Source organism: Oryctolagus cuniculus, chromosome 17, assembly GCF_051225735.1.
Source record: "Oryctolagus cuniculus isolate XC-2025 breed Fujian yellow rabbit chromosome 17, ASM5122573v1, whole genome shotgun sequence".
Classification (NCBI taxonomy): Eukaryota; Metazoa; Chordata; class Mammalia; order Lagomorpha; family Leporidae; genus Oryctolagus; species Oryctolagus cuniculus.
The window spans coordinates 66,713,693-66,735,851 of NC_142883.1; the positions used below are offsets into that span (position 1 = coordinate 66,713,693).

At 46.2% G+C, this 22,159-nt stretch overlaps 1 protein-coding gene, 1 long non-coding RNA gene and 1 other non-coding gene across 3 annotated transcripts in view; 1 reads left to right on the forward strand and 2 right to left on the reverse strand.

Moving 5' to 3' along the window:
• Nucleotides 1–21,862, reverse strand: LOC149121328 (leucine-rich repeat-containing protein 37A2-like). Its single transcript, XM_089317079.1, is given in 3 exon segments — nucleotides 1–1,810; nucleotides 2,318–20,511; nucleotides 20,514–21,862. Coding segments are annotated over 2 exon segments (1,752 nt in total). The 5' UTR covers nucleotides 21,385–21,862; the 3' UTR covers nucleotides 1–1,810; nucleotides 2,318–19,630.
• The window catches only part of LOC100347036 (uncharacterized), an 876,288-nt gene that overhangs the window by 485,535 nt on the left and 368,594 nt on the right, over nucleotides 1–22,159 (reverse strand). The window lies entirely within an intron of this gene.
• LOC149121329 (uncharacterized) overlaps nucleotides 12,377–22,159 on the forward strand; it is a 15,634-nt gene continuing 5,851 nt past the window's right edge. The window contains exon 1 of the long non-coding RNA XR_016223687.1: nucleotides 12,377–12,510. This is a non-coding gene — a long non-coding RNA (uncharacterized LOC149121329). The remainder of the gene's footprint in view (nucleotides 12,511–22,159) is intronic.

Genomic DNA, 22,159 nt, shown 5'->3' on the forward strand with positions numbered 1-22,159 from the left:
TTTGGTAATGTATTTGAATTGGTCTGGCTGCTAAATTATCTACTTGTTGTCTGATAAAGGTCATCAGCCTATTGAGGAGACAAGGACCTATAGATAGCACAACAAGCAACCCAACAATGGGGCCTAAAAGCGGTAGCAAATAGGGAAGCAGTCCATTCCATCCAGTCCAAAAGGGATTTTCAGCCATGGCACGTCGACGACGCTCCAGATCTTCTTGAAGTGTCTTGATTTTATCACGAACAATGCCGGACTTGTTAGCATAAAAACAGCATTTTTCCTGTAAAGCCAAGCAAATACCTCCCCGTTCAGCAGTAAGCAAGTCTAAGCCTCTACGATTTTGTAGAACCACTTCCGCTAGGGAATCAATTTGATCTTGAAGGTCCTGAATGGTGGTGGATAGGGTCTGCACATCATTAATAAGTTGTTGGGACAATTCTCTATATTTGTGGACCGCGATTCCTAGTCCTGTGGATCCTGTAACCATAGCTGAGGAAATTCCCAATGTGGCTAATAAAGGAATAAATTGAATAGCTCGTTTTTGTCTCCCTGCAATATAATCAAGGGAGGGGATAGGAACAGGGGTATCTCCATTGATAATCTCTATATCAGGAAAAAGTATAGCATGCATGCAATTACCGGTCCAATTTGTTGGTAAAATGGTATAAGCTAAATTATCCCTACATACAAAAACGGTGGAATTAGGGGCATAAAGAGGGTAGTTTACTGTTACATTATTTGTACAGAAAGGAGCAAGGCCTACATCGATATCGAAGGGATTGTTGTTGGGAGGTTTATAAAGGCAAGTGATATTTTCCGTTGGGACAGGAAGAACAGGAAAGGGCTGCATAGGGGGGTGGCCCAAGAAACTATTGAACTCAAGGGTATTATTAAGCGGTAGAAAAATGGCAAGAGGAAGGGGGGGTCCCTGGCATAAACAGAGCCAGCAGTCTCTTGCAAGGTTTGGGGCAGAGAGATTAAGCAGTTTATGGGTGTTGGTAAGGATATCGATGGTATTGACATCCAAGTCTTTATTTCCTCTGGAATGAACTTTAGCCAGGGGGTGGTATTGGAGGGAAGGGTAAAGGCTTTCAAATACAGTTTCGAGTACCTTTTGAGTTTTTAATTTAGTAAGGGTATCCTGAGGGCCTCCACCATCAGACACTCCCACAGGGGCTATAGGGTACCAGCAGGCTACTTGTCCCTTAGTGGGGCAGGAGGGGGAGCTGAAGCGTGAAGAGGACAACTCTCCTCTGAACGTTCCCTCATAATCTCCTGATATAACGGCAAACAATAAACGCTGATTTCCCTTATTACAGGTTTGATACTGTGTATAACAGGAGGAGTGCACGGAGTAATGGATAGTTTTATTGCACTCTGATGGGCACTGATCCCCAGTGCGGTAAGAGTCTAGCTTAGGTTTGGGAACACAGAACCATCGGGAACCCGGGACGGTCAGATAAGCAGTTTTATCTCCGCAGTCTTGTGTAAAATGCGGCTTTTGAGCACGGCCACGGCCACGGGTTCGTGGGAAGGATACTATTATGCCCCCTGAGCAGGTACAAGGGTGATGCTGTTGAAGGTATTTTTGAATGCCCTGAGGGTTGTCAAGCCCTGCAAAGACTGGTGGAGCCCAATGGATGGTGTAGATTGCCATCATCAGGAGAGCAAGGCTGAGGGCCATTGTATTAGGGCCCTTTGGAGGGGTTAATCAGTGAGCCCTCAGGAAATGTAGCAGGGGAGGAGAGAATAGAGAGAAGATAAGATACACAAATAGCAACAATGGCAACAATTCCAGCAATAATAAGGAGTCCTGTAATGAATCCCAGTAGCGTCCAGCCGGGTCTTTTCATTCCTGTGGGTATAAAGAAAAGGCGTTCTCAGGGCCAAGTACAGGCTCTGGAACAACATCATTATTTGTAGGAATTGGCAGATTAACTTGTTTAATTAATCTTTCAGGTAGCCATCTTGGTGCCGATTGTTTTTGGTCCAGGATGCAGGCTGAGCCACGTCCCCAAATGAGTACTGGATCTGGGCCGTGCCAGCTACTGGTGAGGGGGTCTCGCCACATTACCATAGGCGGAGCCGTATCAGGGGAAGGGTGCCAATGACGGTCCGCAGCTGAATGATTATTATTATCCAAGGTCAGGAAGTTTAGCACAAAGAGCGCATGATTCAATCGGTCGCGGGGAGAGGCAAAAGACAAGGAAGTGGCTTCAAGCCGAGTGAGCCAAGTTTTTAGTGTTTGATGGGCTCTTTCAACGATTCCCTGTCCCTGTGGATTGTAGGGAATTCCTGTAATGTGGTTAATATGGAGCGCCTCACAAAATTGTTTAAACTTAGTGCTGACATAAGCAGGACCATTGTCTGTCTTAATCTTAACAGGTTTTCCCAGTACAGAAAGAGCTGTGATAAGGTGCGAGATAACATCCTTAGCAGCTTCTCCTGTGTGGGGGGAGGCAAAGACAAAGCCACTATAGGTGTCTATAGAGACATGGAGATACTTTAGTTTGCCAAATTTTGGGAAGTGTGTGACATCCATTTGCCACAGTTGATTAGGGAGAAGACCACGCGGATTGACTCCCAAATGCGGTACAGGTTGGCTTGTAACACATGAGGGGCATTTTTTGACTATTTCACGAGCCTGTTCTCGTGAAATTTTACAAAACAAACGGAGAGATTGAGCATTTAAGTGATGCAACCTATGCAAGTTTTGAGCTTCCTGTACTGATCCCACAATTATGGGGAAGGTAAGCCTTGTAGCAGCATCTGTCTGGGCATTACCTTCTGAGTTCTGAGCTTTCTGCACTGATCCCACAGTTGTGGGGAAGGTAAGCCTTGTAGCAGCATCTGTCTGGGCATTACCTTCTGAATTCTGAGCTTCCTGCACTGATCCCACAGTTGTGGGGAAGGTAAGCCTTGTAGCAGCATCTGCCTGGGCATTACCTTCTGAGAGTGACCCTGGTAGGCTTGTGTGTGCCCTAATATGTCCCAAATAGAAGGGCTGTTGTCTTTCTCGTATTAGCTTTTGAATTTGTATAAACAAGGGCATAGCGTTGGAAGTTGTTTTAAGAAAAGGAGAAGTCTCAAGCAACGGAATGGAGTGAGCTACATATGCACTATCGGTATAAATATTTACAGCCTGACTGGAAAACTGTGTAAAGACTTGAAGTATGGCATACAGCTCAACCAACTGAGCCGACTGATAAGATGTTTTAAATATGTGGGAACGGTTATCTGCCACGAAGGCAGCCATTCCATTGGAGGACCCATCTGTAAACACCGTAACAGCCTTTGGAATGGGGTTACTTTTTGTATTTTTTGGGAAAATAAAGGAATAGGATTGGGCAAACTGTAACACGGGGTCATCAGGGAGGTGATTGTCAATGACTCCCATAAATCCTGACATGGCTATTCCCCAGTCATCAGAAGTTTGAAGAAGGAACTGGGTCTGTTCTCGGGTATATGGCACTACTACAACATCGGGGTCTTTTCCAAAATATTGGCGGGAAAGGAAACGAGCCTTGATGATTATTGAAGCAACCTGAGACAAATATACTGCAATTACCTTAGATGAGGAAATGGGGAGATGAACCCAGAAAAGAGGTTGACCCTTTTTATTGGGCATGAGGGATTTTTGCCAAAAAACTCCAGTGGGCGTATGTGGTGTGGCTAAAACTACAAAAAGCAGGGGGAGAGTATAAGAAATCTGTGAAACAAACTGTTGGCTGATGGCTTGCGCTACTTGGTTTAATGTGTCTCCCGCAGCAGGGGTGAGCTCGCGGGGGGAAGAGGGATCTGGGTCTCCTCACAGAATGTCATTGAGGGGCAAGAGGACATTATTAGATATTTTTAAATAGGGCCTGAGCCATTGAATATCTCCTAGAAGTTTTTGAAAATCATTAAGGGTATGGAGGCAATCCAAGCGGAACTGGATGCGGGGCACAAAAACCAAATCCTGTTGTAATTTTAAACCTAAATAGGTAAAGGGGTCTTGTAACTGGACCTTATCAGGAGCAATTTGTAAACCAAGGGCAAGAAAGGCTTTAGAAAGTGCTGTAAAGCAATCTTGTAGGTCTGACTTGTTTTGAGCCGCCAGTAAAATGTCATCCATATAATGTAGAATATAAATGTGCGGCCAGTGTAAACGAACTGGGTCCACTGCCTGTGCTACAAACTTTTGACAAAGGGTGGGGCTATTGGCCATTCCCTGGGGCAAGACTTTCCAATGAAATCTTTGCATCGGTCCCTGGAAATTAACACGGGGGAGGCTAAAGGCAAAATAAGGACGATCATCAGGGTGTAGAGGAATAGTGAAAAAACAGTCTTTGAGATCTATAATTATTTTGTAATAACCATTTGGGATGGCCACGGGGGTTGGGATGCCAGGTTGGAGGGCACCCATGGGTGCCATGACCTTATTAACGGCGCGCAAATCCTGTAAAAGGCGCCATTTACCAGATTTTTTCTTTATGACAAAAATGGGCGTATTCCAGGGAGAATTGGAAGGCTCTAGGTGTCCAGCCGCGAGCTGCTCCTGTACAAGCGCTGTAGCGGCATTTAGCTTTTCTTGAGTAAGCGGCCACTGATCCACCCAAACAGGAGTTTGAGTATTCCATGTGATTTTATCTGCATGGGGTACAGGAAGGCCAGTGGCCGTTACTAAAAATCCGAATATCCGAGCCCATGTCTATCTGTTTTAGAGGGGGCTGTAATAGGTTGAGTTATGCCCTGTCTCATTTTTCCAAGTCCTGTGCCAGGCACATAATCCATGCGCAGCATTTGTTGTGTGACCACAGCATTAGGGCTGCACAGGATAACTTCCATTTGGGAGAGAATGTCACGTCCCCACAGGTTAACAGGAAGGCCTGGTAATACAAAAGGAGTCACAGTGCCCTGATTGCCTTCCTTATCTTTCCAGCGTAATACCCTTGAGCTGACTTGGGGGTTATTGGACTGGCCTATACCTCGCAAATCGGTGAGAGATGCGGTCAGTGGCCAATGGGCGGGCCAATGATCTTGAGATATGACCGTGGCATCTGCCCCTGTATCCAAAATGCCCTTGAAATCCTTTCCTTCAATAGTAAGGGTTAACACAGGCCTATTTTTTGTAATTGGCTGGACCCAATAAGCATCCGAGGAGCCCAAGGGGTAATGCCTCGGGGCCTGGAAGAAATTGAGGATGTACTTCCAGTAATTAAAGGCAGAAGAACCACTTGTGCTAGACGGGTGCCCTGTGGAACGGCAGCTACTCCATTGATAGCGGCTGCTAGGATTTTTATTTCCCCGGTAAAGTCACCGTCAATAATACCGGGAAAAACTTGAATGCCTTTAAGGGTGGCTGATGCTCGGCCAAGAATAAAAGCACAGGTACCCGAAGGCAAGGGGCCCCACACCCCTGTAGGGATAATTTGTGGGCCCTGGGTGGAATCTAATATTGTATCGGAGGCGGCACAGAGGTCCAGTCCTGCGCTACCGGGGGTTGCTCGTTGGAGAGAAGCAATTGTTGAGGTATTTGCTGAGCCTGAGGCTGGGAAGGGACAAACCGTACTGCCCCAGGGTTTGTCCTTTGAGAAACTGGGGCCAGGGGCTGGCCCCTCTGGGAGTTTCCCGGCACACTAGGAGGGAGGGGTTGGCCTGAAGAATTAGTCTTTGACCTGCATTCATTTGCCCAGTGATAACCCCTATGACATCGGGGGCATGGGGTGGAGGGGAGCGGCCTACCTGGAGGAGATGGAGCCGCGCCTTGGGCCATGGGCCTGTTTGATAAGGCAGTTGGACATTCGCGGGCAAAATGTCCAGGCTGTTTACAGGCGTAGCAAGTGGAGGTCCCCTTGGAGGGATTTTGGGTCAGTTTGAGTGCGGCCCCAATTGCCAAGCCCATGGCATGGGCCGATCCCACACCAGCGCAGAGCCTCACATAGTCTGAAAGATCACCCTTATGTTTATGAGGCCGAAGAATATCTTTACAAGCTGGGTTGGCATTTTCAAAGGCGAGGTGCGTAACAAATGCACTTCCATTTTCTCCTGGGCCAACTAGTCTCTCAGCTGCAACATTAAGGCGCGAGACAAAATCACTATAAGGCTCGTCGGGCCCCTGCTGAATCTTAGCCAAAGAGGTAGTGACTGCTCCCCTTTGAGGGAGCTTTCTCCAAGCCCCTAGTCCGGCAGTTTTAATTTGCGCCAGAAGTCCATCAGGGAACTGGGCTTGTGAATTGTTGGAATTATACGGGGCATCTCCCAAAAGTTTTTTGAGGGTCCAATTTTTAGATGAAGCTTTAGCAAAATTTTTTTGGGCTATTTCTTTACAAATTTGAACATAATCAGCCCTCCACAGGACATAGTCACCTCCGCTGAGAGCAGCTCTGGCGAGGAAGTCCCAATCATTAGGTGTAAGCCACCGGGCACTCTGGCTTTCCAATAAGGCCTGAGTATACGGGGCAGTGGGACCATACTGGGTGCAAGCAGTTTTAAGTTTTTCAATAAATCTGAGACTAAGTTTTTTATAGGGTGGCGGCTGTCCATTACCAGGTCCTTGATTGGGGACCTGATCTTCCTCCTCCGACCCAGGTTCCTCACTATCTTCCTCAGAGTGGTGGGGCGAATTCTCCTCAGCCTCATTTTCCCCATCAGCGGCAGGCTCAGAATGACCTCCGGCTTGCCTCCTGGTTACAGGGAAAGCTAGAAGGGGTTGGGTTTTGGACCTGACTTTACCTTGTTTGGGTTTTGGAAGGGGCTGCTCTAAGGCAAGGTGGCGGAGCTCCTCGTCAAGGGATTTTATTTCCTTAAGGAGCTGGATGTGCTCTCGTCTCTGTTGAAGTGACTGTCGCAAGGCCGACAAGTCAGGCACAGGAGGGTTAAAGTCATAGAGAGCGGGGGCACAAATGGGATGCCAATATTCAGAAAAAAGGACTTGCAGGTGACAGAGGCAGGACGGTCACTCCGTGTTTTCCTCGGGGGCTTCACTCTCTTCACCTTCTGCCGAGGACTCTGGAGGGGGCATTTTCTCGGCGGGGGCCTCGCTGAGCTCCCTGTGGGAAGAGAGCAGAGCAAGGTTTCCACTCCTGCCACTCTCCCTGCCTCCCCAAACTCAGTACGGTGAAGTGGCCCTGTCACGTACCCTGCGTCCTTGTCGGGAAGCTCTTCCTTTACGGAAGGCTCCTTGTCCGGGGGCAAGTCCTTGGCTTTCTTGCGTGTGCCACCGAAAGGGCTGAGCAGACGCCTCAGCCAGAGTGGCCACCTCAGCCGGAAGAAGCCCTAGGAAAGACAAAAAGACATGTGAATTGAGCATTTTCCCTGCTGTCTCCAGCCACACACTGCAGCCTCCTCCCATTTACCTGAGTCTCATCTTCCGAACACTTTCTAGGCACTGATTCATGAAAGCTCCTTGGGGAAAAACACACACAAGGCCATTAGAGACGAGTGCCATTGTTCACTTCTCACAGTGTGCATCTCCGGTCTTCCTGGGATGACACATGCACCTCAGCCATCACTGCAGTGAGTGCTCACTACAAGCCTGGGGTCTCAGACGCAGTACCCAGGCCGCTGGGCTTCCAGGAGCCCTCTGTCCCTACAGACCTGCAGTGTCTCTGGGGAGACTTTTGTCTGTTGTCAGTCCCAGTGCCTTTCTCAGCCAAGTGTGCTTGCGCAGTGGGACACACTGCACCACCACACGGGGCAGAAGTATTTTCTCTCTCCAGAGGCATTTGACACCTGCCCCTTTAGGATTTAGCCTCACAAGCATCATTCACTGGGGTGTAGGGAGAAAATGCTTGTGTTTCCATAGCTGCTCTAGTCCCCTATAAATTGAATCCTATGAAGCAATGCCCGAGTCCAATAGCAACGTTACCCAGCTCAAAGATTTTTCTCACTGCAGGGTGTCTGTCACTGATGGAAGATTGAGTAGTGAAACCAGTTTAAAGGACAAAACCAATGTGGAAATACAAGGTACCCTTTTTGAATATGATTAAAACAGAAAAAGAGTGCATTGTTTCAGCAACTGCTTGTGTCTACAGAGCGTGTGGGTATTGATTTGCAATAGAAATTGTAGCACACAGCCCAAGCTCACTATGACCAAGGGAGAAGTCCCTGGCTGGGGAGGAACCATCCTCTCTGTAATACTCACTGGCAGTGTGACTATGGGACCAGTATTGTCCCTTTCTCCTTGTATCCTTACCATAACAGGGAGAGACAAACGGTCTGAGAAGGTGTGAATAAAAGGCATAGGCAGCGGGGGTCTGGAAACCAGTAAGTTTTCCAGCCACCTCATACGTTTTACTCTCCAGCAGCCTTGAGGGCGACTGTCCCCCTTCCCCCAGTGTCATGTGTCTTTCCATAGCCCTTCTCCAAGCCTCTGGAAAGGCCTCTGAACTGGCCAGATGCCACCAGCAGCAGGAACAGCACAAACAAAGCCCCTCCCTAGCTGCTGTGTCTCGGAAGGACCACTGACAGCACATGTGTCCGTGCTGGTGCCGTCTCCCCAGCCATGGCTGGGGACCAGATTTGCTGGAATCAGGCAAAACACTCAGATGGATAGTCTTCTGCCTCTGGCAATGTCCTCATTCTAAAATGAGCAGGTTTAAATAGATGAGTTCTCAGTACTCCTCTACTTCTAAAATTCTAATGTAACAATTGTCAGACTGATACTTACGTTGAAGATTTTTCTATGTCTTCTCTTCCTTTTCCTCTTCCTCTATGAGAGTAAATCTGTTTTGTAAGGAAAAGCAGTCATTATTCACCATAATGATTCTATCTCCAAATCGTTTACCTTCCCTTTCTTTCTCTAAAAGCCTTGCCTGCCCAATAAGGTAGCTTTTTTGAGGACAGGAATTCTGTCTTGTTAATAGTTCTCACTCTTCCACAGTCCTTGGTCTTGAATGCCTCTGGGACTTAATACATTCTATTGACAGCCAGTCATCAGTGAGTCCTCTTAAAAGTGGAATGGGAGTGCAGTGTCATGCATTTAATCTATACTAATTTGGGAACATGGAAGTTGTAGTCCTTAAACAAAATTTAAAAAATCTGGAAGAAAAAAAAGTGGAGTAGTAGGAAACACCCTTAACCTGCTGAAAATATGGACCAGAAACCTAAACAATGGTGTTTTAAAGGCAAGAACAGGAGTAGGATACTTATTAGACTGCTACTAGTCATCATTGTTGAAAAGGCTGAAATTAGTGCAATAAGAAAAATAAATGGGGTATAATTACTGCAAAGGAAGAGACAAAACTGTCATCATTTGCATAGGAGATGGTGGACAACCTAAAAAAAAAAGCCCAAGATAATCAGCTGACATTTTGTTGGACGTAACGTGTGGGTCCGGGGAGGTGACTAGGTGCTGAGTCAGGAGAGTAGTACAGTGAATCTCCTGTTTGTTGTGCACCACCAGTGACTAGAGGGAAAATGGAGTACAGAGCCCTTCTTTAATAGCAATAGAAAGGAATAAACTATCTTGGAATAAACTCAATGAAAGTTGTGTAAGATTTATGTGATGAGGATGCTCTTCTGAAGTCCATAAAATGTCATGTTTCTAGGGTATCATAAAGATGTCAGTTCTCAAATTAATCTACAAATTCAAGGCAACTTAACTCAAACCCCAAGAAAACTTTTTACAAAATCTGACCAGCTGCCATCTTTTAGGAAAAAATAGATGAGAAAAACTACTAAATTTATGAAAAAGATTAGAGAGCAGGAGCTTGCCCTACACTGAAACTATGTAGTGTTAGGGTGGGCACTACCCATGCTGGTCTCTTTCTCATCTCTATGCTGTGATCACTTACTTCTTGTGGCTAGACATGTCTTTTAAAAAACTTTCATTACCTCCACTTTGACTATGACCTTGTCTAAACAAGATAAGAATCGGAGAACTCAGAGGGCTTCCATAGCCTTGGAAACTCATGACTGGAGCATAGGGAGATTACTGATGCCATAGACAGGAGTGTCAATTTGTAAAGTCAACAACAGGAGTCACTGTGCACTTACTCCTCATGTAGGATCTCTGTCCTTAATGTGCTGTGCATTGAGATTTAATGCTATAACGAGTACTCAAACAATATATTTCACTTTGTGTTTCTATGGGGGTGCAAACTGTTGAAATCTTTACTTAATGCATACTAAACTGATCCTCTGTAAAAAACAAAAAAAAAAAGAAATTATCAACTCCCAACTTGACTCTCACTGGGATTAAACATGACAATAGGTCTGATCTGATTTCATCATCATTTAAAAAAATCATCTATTATTTTTCACTTTATGTTTCTGTGTGGGAGCAAACTGTTGAAATCCTTACTTTGAAGGGTTAAAAAGTTAAAAGCCGCTTCCCCCTCCCCCCCCCCAACCTCCTCTGGTGAACTTTCCTGACCTCCTTAGACTTGCTCTGCATAGCCATTCTCTATAAAGTTAATTGGTCAGTAAATTACCCCAATGTGAGCGTAACCTTAGTTTCACCTAAATAAGATAGAAAAAGTCACCATATATCTCTTTGCCTCCTGGAACCCTGACCCCACCAGGTGTCCCTTATCGCCATTCGGCTGCATTCCTAGGTATCATCAAGGCAGTTCCTGCAATCTTGTGTGGCCCTCCCTTTTGGCAATAGGAGGCTTTTTGATACTCCCTGTGTTCATAAATCAACTGATTGTAAAATCACTTAACTTGTATCAATTGTTTACTCTATACCACTGTCTGCTCTACGCAATAATTGATTTTCTTTGTTTAAACGTGTATAAAAACCCCAACCCAAGACTATTCGAGGCCACTCACCTGTACTGGGACGGGGGCCCCGACATGTCGGAACATCAATAAACTTTACCCTTTGTTAATTACATGAGAGAAGGTCTCTTGGAGCGTTTTTGGGGTGGCAAGAGCAATTCAACTCTAATTCGACTGTAACATATGGAGGTCCCACCGAGATGGCTCTGCTGCCCACTGACGTCTCCAATGGACATCTCTCGGGGTAAGTAAAGGCGCCTAAAGGATAGGGACTCTGTGCACATGCATTTCTGTTTCTGTATCTGGTTCAGGCCTGAAGCGGTTTCGGGCTGGCACGGTAGACGTTGGGCTGGCAGACGTGCCCGGAAGCCACAACGCTACAGCCTCGAGGGACGCCCCGGGAGGACCGGGAGACTGAGGACGCTCAGCGAAACTCCCATCTGGAATTCCCGCCGTCGGGAATTTGGTGCCAGCATCAGTATTCATCCTTTCTCTTTCAGGTTTTACTTCTATTGCATAAACTGTTTTCAGACTCACATTTTGTATTGCCGGCATTGTCACAGGGCTCTGATGCGGTTCCAGAGTCTGTGTTTGTCTGTTTGTGTGTGGCATTGTTGCGAGACTCTGAAGTGGTCCCAGAGTCTGCATTTGTAGGTTCTGAAGTGGTTCTGGAACTTGCATTTGTATTGCCAGCATTGTCACAGGGCTCTGATGCGGTTCCAGAGTCTGTGTTTGTCTGTGTGTGGCATTGTCGCAAGACTCTGAAGTGGTCCCAGAGTCTGCATTTGTAGGTTCTGAAGTGGTTCCGGAACTTGCATTTGTATTGCCGGCATCGTCACAGGGCTCTGATGTGGTTCCAGAGTCTGTGTTTGTAGGTCTTTGTGTGTTGCATTGTTGCGAGACTCTGAAGTGGTCCCAGAGTCTGCATTTGTAGGTTCTGAAGTGGTTCCGGAACTTGCATTTGTATCTGTGTCTGTGTGTCAGTGTGGTTCTCGGACCCCATCTGGGACTCTGTAGGGGGGGCAGGCTCCCCACCTCTGTAGGAACGAAGCGGGTCGCTCCGCAGGCATGAGGCCGATGTTCCATTTTTGTCTTTTTTGTTTTGTTCAGTGCCTTTTTGCGAGTCTCTTTGGTGTTTGTTTTTGGCTATTTGTATTTACCTTTCTGAAATTCAGACAATGGGACGGATTTAGACAACTCTTAGAAAGGGAGACTAACCACCCTTTGTTCTGCAGATTGGCCTACCTTTGAAGTAGGGTGGGCGCCTGAGGGCACCCTGGACATCCTGGTCTGGCAAGATCTGGTAAAAACTCCCTTTCCTGGTTAAAGCCTCTTTAGTCGTCCAGGACCGTCCCAGCAAAGCAGATGAAACAAACTAAGACTTCAGCCTCGGCGCCGCTCTATTCTGTTTTACAGGGCGACTCTGAAGATTTGACTTTCCCTCCTCCCTACCAGCCGCCCGGCCCTGGCTGTGGGGCCAGCAGCGGGGCCACAGGAGAGGGTATGAGAAGCAGCTCCCCAGGGGCCAGCAGATCCCTCCACTCCCCCTTCACAGGCAGCAGGGAAACCCCTGCTGTGCCATTAGCAAGTGCTGAAACCCCCTGTGTGTTCAAACAAAGCTGGCCCTGTGAGCCTCAACCTGCAGGACTCAGCTGGGGCCCAGGAATGGCAGGCGGAGGATGGGAAGGCGCGCCTCCTGACTTATTCGTCAGGACTCTAACTCCCGGAGCCATACCCGTCCCCCCAGACTGACTCCCCATGGCCAACCAAATGGGGCAAATGGATGGATCTCCTGGACTTCAGGACCCGGTAAGTCACCCTGGGGCACTCGGTACTCAGGCCCGCCTTTGTGCGGAAGGGGGGGCTTCTGTTGCCCCTCTACCAGGGACCTGCCTGGTGTCTGCAATGGAAAACAGTGTGTGTGTGGTGTAAATGTGTTTGTAGCTCCACGGCCCTGCAGCTACAGAGTCTAAATGGGCCGTAACCTGCAGCTTCGTGTTCACCAGGCGGGCGAAGCAATCTCACTCCGGATCAGTGCCTGTTCCGGAGGTCTTTATCTCTTGTTTTGTACAACCAAGGGGGACACATTATGGGAAAATTCCATTCAGAACCAACTGTTCTAAACTGTATAATAAAAACTTTAAAAATGTTGTCTTAATTTAAAAATTCTTAACAGGTTATTCCAAAATGTAAATGGGTTTTTATCAGCTCTTTTCTGTGCTGCTGTCCCTGACTTATCTGATGAGAGTGTTCACCTGTCTTGAAGGTTTCATGTTTTTCTATTTGTAGTACTGAGACTACGTTGTTTATCTGTTTTTAATGTTTGAGTGATTACCCAACTGATCAAAAATGTACTAATTTTGGCTAAATGGTTTGACTCTGACAGCTTAAATTCTAAATCGAGTCTTCCAACTTTGGGCTTCCAGTCGGATCCCTGGAACTCTCAAAGGATGAGACTCTGAATTTGTTAAAGTAACAGCTGCTTGAGTCAATTCAGACTATGTAAAATGTATTAAAATGTTATAAATGGTGTCAGACCTATGCTGTATTCATCTTTGCTTTCCAGCTAAAATAGTCTTATAAAAATAAGAGTAAATTCTGTGTATACAAGCCTTTATGTTGTTAACTAAAGTAAGCCAATGCAGATTGGTTCAGAAAATTGAGGTAATGCAAATGCCCTTCCGTTTGCTCAGTGGCTTGCTTGCTCAGTTTTACATGTCTTTGATGTGCTTTAAACTTGTTTCTTTTAATGATAAAGATCTTTTCAAAGTTGTAACCATGCACTAGTGACCATGTTTGCTGCTCAGAAGGTGTTGTCCTTATATTACTTAAAAGCATGGAAATGTAATTTTGACTTTTATTTCAGATACTGGTATGGTATTCATTAATAATTCTGTGTCTTAAGTCATCTAGCATCAGTACTAAGTAAAACTTAGAAGAGTGTATTATGTATACTTTTAACATCTCAAATTCGATAAGAGAGACTGTTTGAGTTTGTTAGCATGTATTCTCATAGGTTGTCCACACATGACAATTCAAGGCTATATAAAAGTAACTACGGGTGTAAAGTTTCCAAAAGTATAAACAAGTCATAAAAAGTTTTAAAATGTTTAAAAATGGTCTAAATCATAAATCTTAAAATCTGTTTTCACAAAAACTGTAATGTCTATTTTAACAGTGTCTGCTTAATCGGCTACCCTGCCATTTCTAAAATTAGGTCCTGTAAGCTCTTTTTGACTCTGTTAAATTATTCTGAGTTATGTGATAATTTTGTGTACTAACTCTAATGTTCAGGGTTTTTATTTCTGGCTTACTCGACAACAAGAGGGATAAAATTCATGATCTGGCTAAGTAATTTATTGTGTAACAACCAGGCATTGCTAGTTCAAATATAGATAAAAAGTGTGCCAAAAGAGACTTAGAGACAACGGGAGATGGTTATGCGGCAAATGCTGTGAAAACCCAGAAACCCAGGCCCATAACCCACTGGCTACACGGTAAATATCTGGAGGCCAAAGGATGGCAGAGACCTCTGCCACAATTTCTCCTCTAAGTCAGGCTACGCAGTAAGCACTGGTTAAACGCTGGTTAAATCTGAAAGCCCAGGAAGTCAGGCTAGAGACCCGACTCACTGCCTCACTTCTCCTTCTTTTCCAGAAGGGAAGTTACCACTGTTCTGCAGGACTCTCCACAGTAATATACAGTTTGACCCCCAGACCTTATGTAAGGGATGACTGACCATTTCTATAATAATGCCTGGTCACAGTATAGAGGACCAAACAGCATAGCCAGAATAAGAGGTTAAAATGTGACAGCTAGATCGATTTTTTGGTGTACGCGGTAAATGGGCAGAACTCCCCTTTTAAACCAAATTGAGGGATAGATAGGAAGTTGTACTGATGACCTCAAAGTATGCAAGCAGGTCACCACAGTTGATCTTACCTAAAAGATCATAGTTCTCCTCATGGGCACGGTCTTAACTCACAGGAAAATACTAAGTGTCAGAATTTGCCCATGACCATAGTTTTTTAGCTCACCCTGATATTAAAAAAAACTCCAAAAATCAGGGACGGGGTTGAGCACCCCCTTGACTGACATCATAGAGGCTGCCTCCTTGGTCCACTTTATTAGAGACCAGGAAATTGAGGAGCAAGCTAGCAGCAGGAGCAATGTAAGGATGGGCAACAGGCCAATCAGTGGCTGCTTTACACAGTGATCCACTGTCAAGGAAACCCAGCAAAGCCAATGCACCCCAAATGGCACCTGTTGCTGACATAAGGAGCCAGGGCATTGGGCAAGCAGCTGTTGTAACAGCGACTGCCTTCTGTCAACTCTGCCAAGAGCAAGGCTACTGGACATGGAACTGCCCTGGGTGTCGAAGGACTCCTGGTTCAGAACCTCAGACCCTGTGGCCCCGAGTTAAAAAGCCTTTGGCTCTGCCCAGCTTCCAGCTCCAGCCACTGCTATTGGGGATGGCCTAGGGTCAGTAAAATGCAAGTTGCCTATTTCTATCAGCCTCCTATTCAGCTCTCCTCCTAGTCCAGCCATGTAATGCAAGTCAACAGGGTGCCTCCCTTAAGGGAGATTTGCATCTCTTACAATTCTCTTAATAGCACCCCATGGATAGGTCTGGGCCTCACACACCCAGCCAGGCCTTAAAAATAAACTTAAAAAGCCCTCCCTGCCAGTTCCAGGGGAAAGTGGTCCCCTCCACTCCTGTACTGAGACTATAGACTTGATCTATACCAGCAGAAGGGACCTAAAAGATAGCCCCCTGACTAACACAGATAAAGTTTGGTTCATAGATGGAAGCAGCTTTGTCAGACGGGACCTGCTTCTCAGGGTATGCAACAGTTACAGCATGCTCTGCCCCCAGGAACTTTTGTTCATTTAGCAGAACTGATTGCCTTAACCAGAGCTCTAGATCACACAAGGGATTTGTAAGGCACCTTCACTCTGCATGGAGACCTCAGTCTTCCGGTAAGGCAGAAAGAGCCAACCAGGCTCTATGAAAAACATCACAAGGATAAAAATAAGTACTTGATAAATAAGGTTTAGAAGGAAAGAGTGTTCTTGGTAAAAAGGATTAAAAAGAAAAGAGCTTTTTAAATAAGAAAAGGACATGGTTTGTAAGAATCCTGATGGCTAGTTTACTCTAGACTGGAATGGAAATAATGGAATATTTCAAGTAAGTTAAAGAGGGTGTGTGAAGTCACAAAAGGTTATAAAAAAAAAATAATTAGACATGCTAACTACTGCTCCAGGAGCTATTTGTGCCATGTTCCAGGAAAAATGTTGTCTCTGGGTCAATCAGACTAGACAGGTACAAATCCGAATTCGTACTTTTCCTGGAAAAAGCCAAACAGCTCCAGGACCAGGCAAAGCAGGACTGGGATTTCTGCCCTGATATCTGGTCACGGAAATCCTGGCTGTTTCCTCTCCTTGGCCCAATAACTTCTGCAATCTTGATGCTTCTCTTTGCACTGTGTGTTTTTAATGCCCTTGTTAGTTTTGTCTCTAACAGACTAAAAGCTGTTAAACTCCAAATGGTCATCAGGCAAGGCTTCCAGCCCATTCCACTGGACGACCTGAGCAGCCCTCTGGACCGAGCCGCACTGTCTTTCCAAGGCCACTGTTGCACACCATAAGACAGGTAGCAAGAGGAAATACCCAAACCCCCCTCGACGCCCACATGCCAGCTTCGAAGAAGTTACAGAAAACGGAACTCCATCCATAATCCCAAAGAAGAATTTTGGGTATTACCTCTTGAGGGGAAAATATTAGACAGAAAGTCAGTTATGAGCTTATGTGTGTGTGACATAAAGGCCTAATGTGTCCAGCATATGCATCTGCACCTCAGTCATCCTGACAATGTTTCACTGGAAGCCCGGCCTTTGCATCCTGCCCTGCCCCCTTCTACCTGATAACCTGCCAGGTGGAGATCCCCACCCCTTCTGCCTGACAAATCTTCCACAACCTCCCAGATATAGCCCAGTATCTGCATTTCAGTATTGCAGAACAGGCGGGGGTTGGATCTCATTTTCATAGAGGAGGGGGGTTATGCACAGCCCTTAAGGAGGAATGCTGCTTCTATGTAGACAAGACAGGGGTGGCGAGGGACAACATGGCTCAACTACGTAAACGCTTAGAGAAAAGACAGTGGGACAGACTTCAGCAACAGGGATGATTTGAGTTGTGGTTCACTAAGTCTCTCTAGCTGAAAATGTTAAACTCATGGTAATTCGTCAACAATATGTAACACACGGGAAAGGGGAAAGGGGAAAGGGGAAACAGATGGTCTCTAAGATTAGAGACCCTGGCCTAAGAGGAGTGGGGAATGAAGGGTTAAAAAGTTAAAAGCCGCTTCCCCCTCCCCCCCCCAACCTCCTCTGGTGAACTTTCCTGACCTCCTTAGACTTGCTCTGCATAGCCATTCTCTATAAAGTTAATTGGTCAGTAAATTACCCCAATGTGAGCGTAACCTTAGTTTCATCTAAATAAGATAGAAAAAGTCACCATATATCTCTTTGCCTCCTGGAACCCTGACCCCACCAGGTGTCCCTTATCGCCATTCGGCTGCATTCCTAGGTATCATCAAGGCAGTTCCTGCAATCTTGTGTGGCCCTCCCTTTTGGCAATAGGAGGCTTTTTGATACTCCCTGTGTTCATAAATCAACTGATTGTAAAATCACTTAACTTGTATCAATTGTTTACTCTATACCACTGTCTGCTCTATGCAATAATTGATTTTCTTTGTTTAAACGTGTATAAAAACCCCAACCCAAGACTATTCGAGGCCGCTCGCCTGTACTGGGACGGGGGCCCCGACATGTCGGAACATCAATAAACTTTACCCTTTGTTAATTACATGAGAGAAGGTCTCTTGGAGCGTTTTTGGGGTGGCAAGAGCAATTCAACTCTAATTTGACTGTAACAACTTAATGTATACTAAGCTGATCTTCTGTATATTAAGATAATCGAAAATGAATCTTGATGTGAATGGAAGGGGAGAGGGAGTGTGAGATGGGAGGGTGCAGGTGGGAGGGACGGTATGGGGGGGAAACAATTGTAATCCATAAATCGTACTTTGGAAATTTATATTCATTAAATAAAAGTTAAAAAAAAACTTTCATTGAAGATAGACAGATTTCATGTATACAGATTCAGGAACATAGTGATACTTTCCACCTTACCCTCCCTCCTGCCCACACTCCCATCCCTTATTCTTCCCCCCTCTCCTATTTCCATTCTTATTTTATGAAGATCTATTTTCAGTTAACATTATACTCATAAGATTAACCCTATACTAAGTAAAATGTTCAACAACTAGTATGAAGAAAAAAATTCACTGTTCTTCAACAGTTCACACAAAGGCTATTTAAAATCGTCACATCTCAGGGATTTTTCAAGATGGTGGCATAGGGAGGCAGCTTGCTGCTCTAGTCTAGGGGTGGATAGTTAAAAAAAAGTGGAAGGAGTGCAATCTCAGGGAAGGTTTAGGGAGAAAATGGTAGAGGAAACTCCATGCAAATTGGATGGACGCTGCGGACCTATGTGGAGGGTGTGGACTTGCACAGTTTGAGACCCCAGCAGCTGAGAGCCTCAGCACCAGCTTTGGAATGAGGCAAGACCATACTGCAGCAGCTCAAGCCACTGGCAATAAAGCTGTGGGAAAAGCCTGGCATGGGTCTGGCTTGGAGCTCTGTGGGGGATGATGTACCTGCCAACCTAGAGCAAAAAAAAGTGGGGGAGTTCACGTTTCTCTCTCCCGACCTCAGGCACTGGAATGCTGTAACTAGCCAAGAGAGGGCAGGCACCATTTTGGAGATACATAACAGCTGCTCCAGCTAGTCACCGTGAACCCAGCAACCAACCTAGAGGAGATGCTGGACTCTGGGAGAATTGACAGGGGGCTGGGTGCTTGTGACTGTGGGAGCCTTGTGTGGTGGGACTGTGAAAACACTGGGCTGTGTGGGAGGGTGCAGGCAAGCTCCAGGGAGGGAACACATCTTAGAGCAGCTTGATGCAGGAGTCAGCTGCAGTGCATCAGCTGAACTCATTTAGACAAAGTCTTAGACATTGGAGCAGTAGGATGCTACGTAGATCTAATGACTCTGTAAGATAATACTTTTGTCTTTCGGCTGCGTGCTTTCTCCCAAGGGCAGAGACAGTTCCTTGAGGGTGGAGAGTATATAATCTCATCATTTCAGCAATGAGGAAAGAAATCAGTGGTAGAAGAGAGTACATCAAATCCCTGACACAATTTTGGAGAACTTCTGCCACTTTACTCTGGCCTTCTTACACTTAACCTCTCCAAATGTCCAGTCCCTTGTTATCTCGGTTCCAGTTGCACAGATTTCCCACGAGTGGGGTTCCTTTAAAAAATCTGTGGAATGTGCTTTTCAAGGGAAAGAGTAAAGCGCATCTCAGTCTTGGTGACTAAAGAGGAAGGTCAGCTCATGGTACGTGGAAAGTGGCTTTGATGTACAGTCTGTGGATTCCGAATCTATTACAAAGGAAGGATGCACTCTGGCAACCTGAATGAGTCGTCCTTACCTCAATGAGACAGAAGATGATAACCAGCATCATGACCACTGCCGTCACAGATATTGCCACGATGAGCTTGTTGTGATAGCCGTGTTCTTGAGCTCCTTTTGCGAGCTAAGAAAGAGCACAGTTTAAAAAGACAGAATAAAGAGCTGGAAAATATGGATGCTAAATATTCAGAACCCCGTTCTTCAGGTGAGTCGTGTAAAAGATCTTAAAAGACCATACAAAATCTGCTGTATTATATATAATCTTGGTATTACTCATTTTCTCTACAGTGTGTTAGGTCTGCCTCCTAACAAAGTGTCACCGTCTTGGCAAAAGTTACATTACCGAGACAAGATCTGGACTGGGAGCCCCTGGTCTTCCCGCTTGGGGTCTCCTAAGGGATGGGAAAGTGCAGATCTCCTGTCCTCACCTTACTCGACTCCTGCTCTTTCTGTCCACTCGGGGCTTCTGTACTCTCATTGATATAGGTCTCGGTCCTCCACTGCTCTGTGTCCCATTCTTCCTTGGCTATCTTTTCTTCCTGCTGCTCACTGAGGAGCTTCATCAGGATGCCTGTTTTGGAGATGAGCTTGGCACAGGGCAGTTGCACCTGGGCCTCAGAGCAGTCCATTTTCAGAGTGCGGATGACGTGAGAAATGAGCCTTCTCACGTCAGTGTTGGGGATGAGGGACTGTAGCTGCTGATTCAGCTGAATTTCAAACTGTTCTCCCTGGGACAGCATCACGGGGTAGGTGAAGCCTACGGGCATGGTGGGGGCTTCAGTGCCCTCGCTGGGGTATTCCCACTGTGTTTCCTTGGTTTGGTCCACAGTCGGCATTAGGTCGAACTCGATCCCAGCAGAATCTGTAGCTGAAGGATCTGTGTGCATTTTGTCGCCAGGGAGCGTTTCTTCATGTGCAGTGGTGTTTTCTGGCAAAATGTTTTCTTCAAAAACACGCCCTCCGGAATGGTTTTCCTCCCTAGTGTCTTCTATAGAAGGTTCTCTCAGAGGAGGACTCCCCTGAGAATGCAGGCCTCCAGGGGATGAGAAAGCCTCTCCGGAGGGGGAGTTTATGAGACTCCGCAGTGCAGGGAACGGAGGCCTCTTCCCAGCCATCTGCCTGTTGAGGGAATTTTTCCTTCTGAACTTCCGACTCAGTTTGGCCTTGGGGGTTCGGAGGACCAGGTGAGAGCGAGTTTTGTGAAAGCGGTAATTTTGTCTGGAATGCGAGATTGGTTTCCCTGCCGCCTTATTTTTGGCTCTAGCATTGGCATTTCTAAGACAAAAATGGTGTAGGTTAAGTCTTTTCCTTTGTTGTTGATCTCAGAGAGAGATTTTGCAGGGGAGGTAGAAGGCCTGCCCAGGATGTGCTTCTTCAGGAAAGAGGGGGCTGCAGCCTCACGTTCCTTTGTGAGCAAGGGCTCCGTGTGCAAGGAGTTTCCGGCCACCTGCCTGGGCCTCTGAGCCACTTGAAGCTCCTTCAGCTCCCTGGAGCCTGCTCTCCCAAGCCTTCTTCCCCCAATGCTCTCCGCAAAGGGCCAGGTGCCCCATCTCCTCCCGAGGCTCTTCCTCATCTCCTGGAGGTGCCTTTTCCGTAAGCCCTTTGGCCCCTTGATGACTTTTTTCACTCTCTGCAGCCTGTACCCCACACTTGGCATGGTTGCCAGGCTGTTCTCCTGTGACGGGGCAGTTTCTGATTTCTTTTGGAGGATTTGAGGGTTAAATTGATGACCTAACAGGATAGGCTGCATAAGCATGGCCTTTTCTTCCTTCTTAACCTCATTGATTTTTTCTTGAATTTCTTCATCTAACAAATTCTGTAGAAAATAGAGCTTTCTCAACTTATTTCTGTAAGGATGAGAGGGCCTTCTTATGTGGGTTTTCACATAGCTCAGGGACTTATCTCTATCTTGCACATTTGAAAAAAGTAGTGTAATGAATGGTAATAATGTTGATTCTACATTTTGTAGATTTTCCTCTGAGAAATAAGGCAATATGTAATGAAGAGTTAAAATTGTATATGTACAGGTGTAAAAAGTTAAGCTTAAGCTTACAGGTTTAAACCTTCCTGGTACAGCTGTAAAAAAAATAAGACAGAGTAGCACCTTGGCAGTAGGGACTCCATTTTGGAGCACTTGAGACTGCATTCTGGGAAAGCAACCCCCCCACCGTGAGACTCTGGTCCGAAACTATGATCTCAAATAGTCGGACAATAGCAGTGCACTACATCACCCTTGGCAACACACAAAAACCCCCTAGCATGATTGCTCAAGCTTAAAAGTAGAAAGGTTGCACCTGGGTTACCTGGGCTAATAATGAAGATGTGATTTGTCTATGTCTTAAGATCATAATTGTGGATTGTAAGACTTTAGCAACCCCTTAACAACCGTGTATTCTCTTCCCCTTCCCGGTTTTGCGGTTTTTGCCTTTATAAACCCTAACCTTTGGTTATTCGGGGCTGCTCTGCTCATGATGATCAGACAGCCCCAGCATGCTGGATAATCAATAAAGCTTCCCCTTGCTGTTTGCATAAGCGATGTCTCTTGGTGACGTTTTTCGGGTGGTCGACTCTAACATTTGGAGGCCCCAGCGAGATCGGGGCTGCCCGTGGACGCCGCCAACGGACATCTCTTGGGGTAAGTATAAAGGCGCCTAAGGTAGGGACTCAGTATATGCGCGCTTCAGGTTTCAGTTTTTCAGGTTACAGGCCTGTTTCGGTTTCAGTTTTTGGGTTGGCACGGTATGCACTGTGGCTGGCAGACGTGCCTGGAAGCCCCAGGCTACCACCTTGGGGGACGCCCCGAGAGGACAGGGAGACTGAGGACGCTCAGCGAAACTCCCATCAGAAATTCCCCTAGGCGGGAGTTTTGTGCCAACAGCGGTTACATTTTAGGTTTCAGTTTTTTGGGGAATTACTTTTCT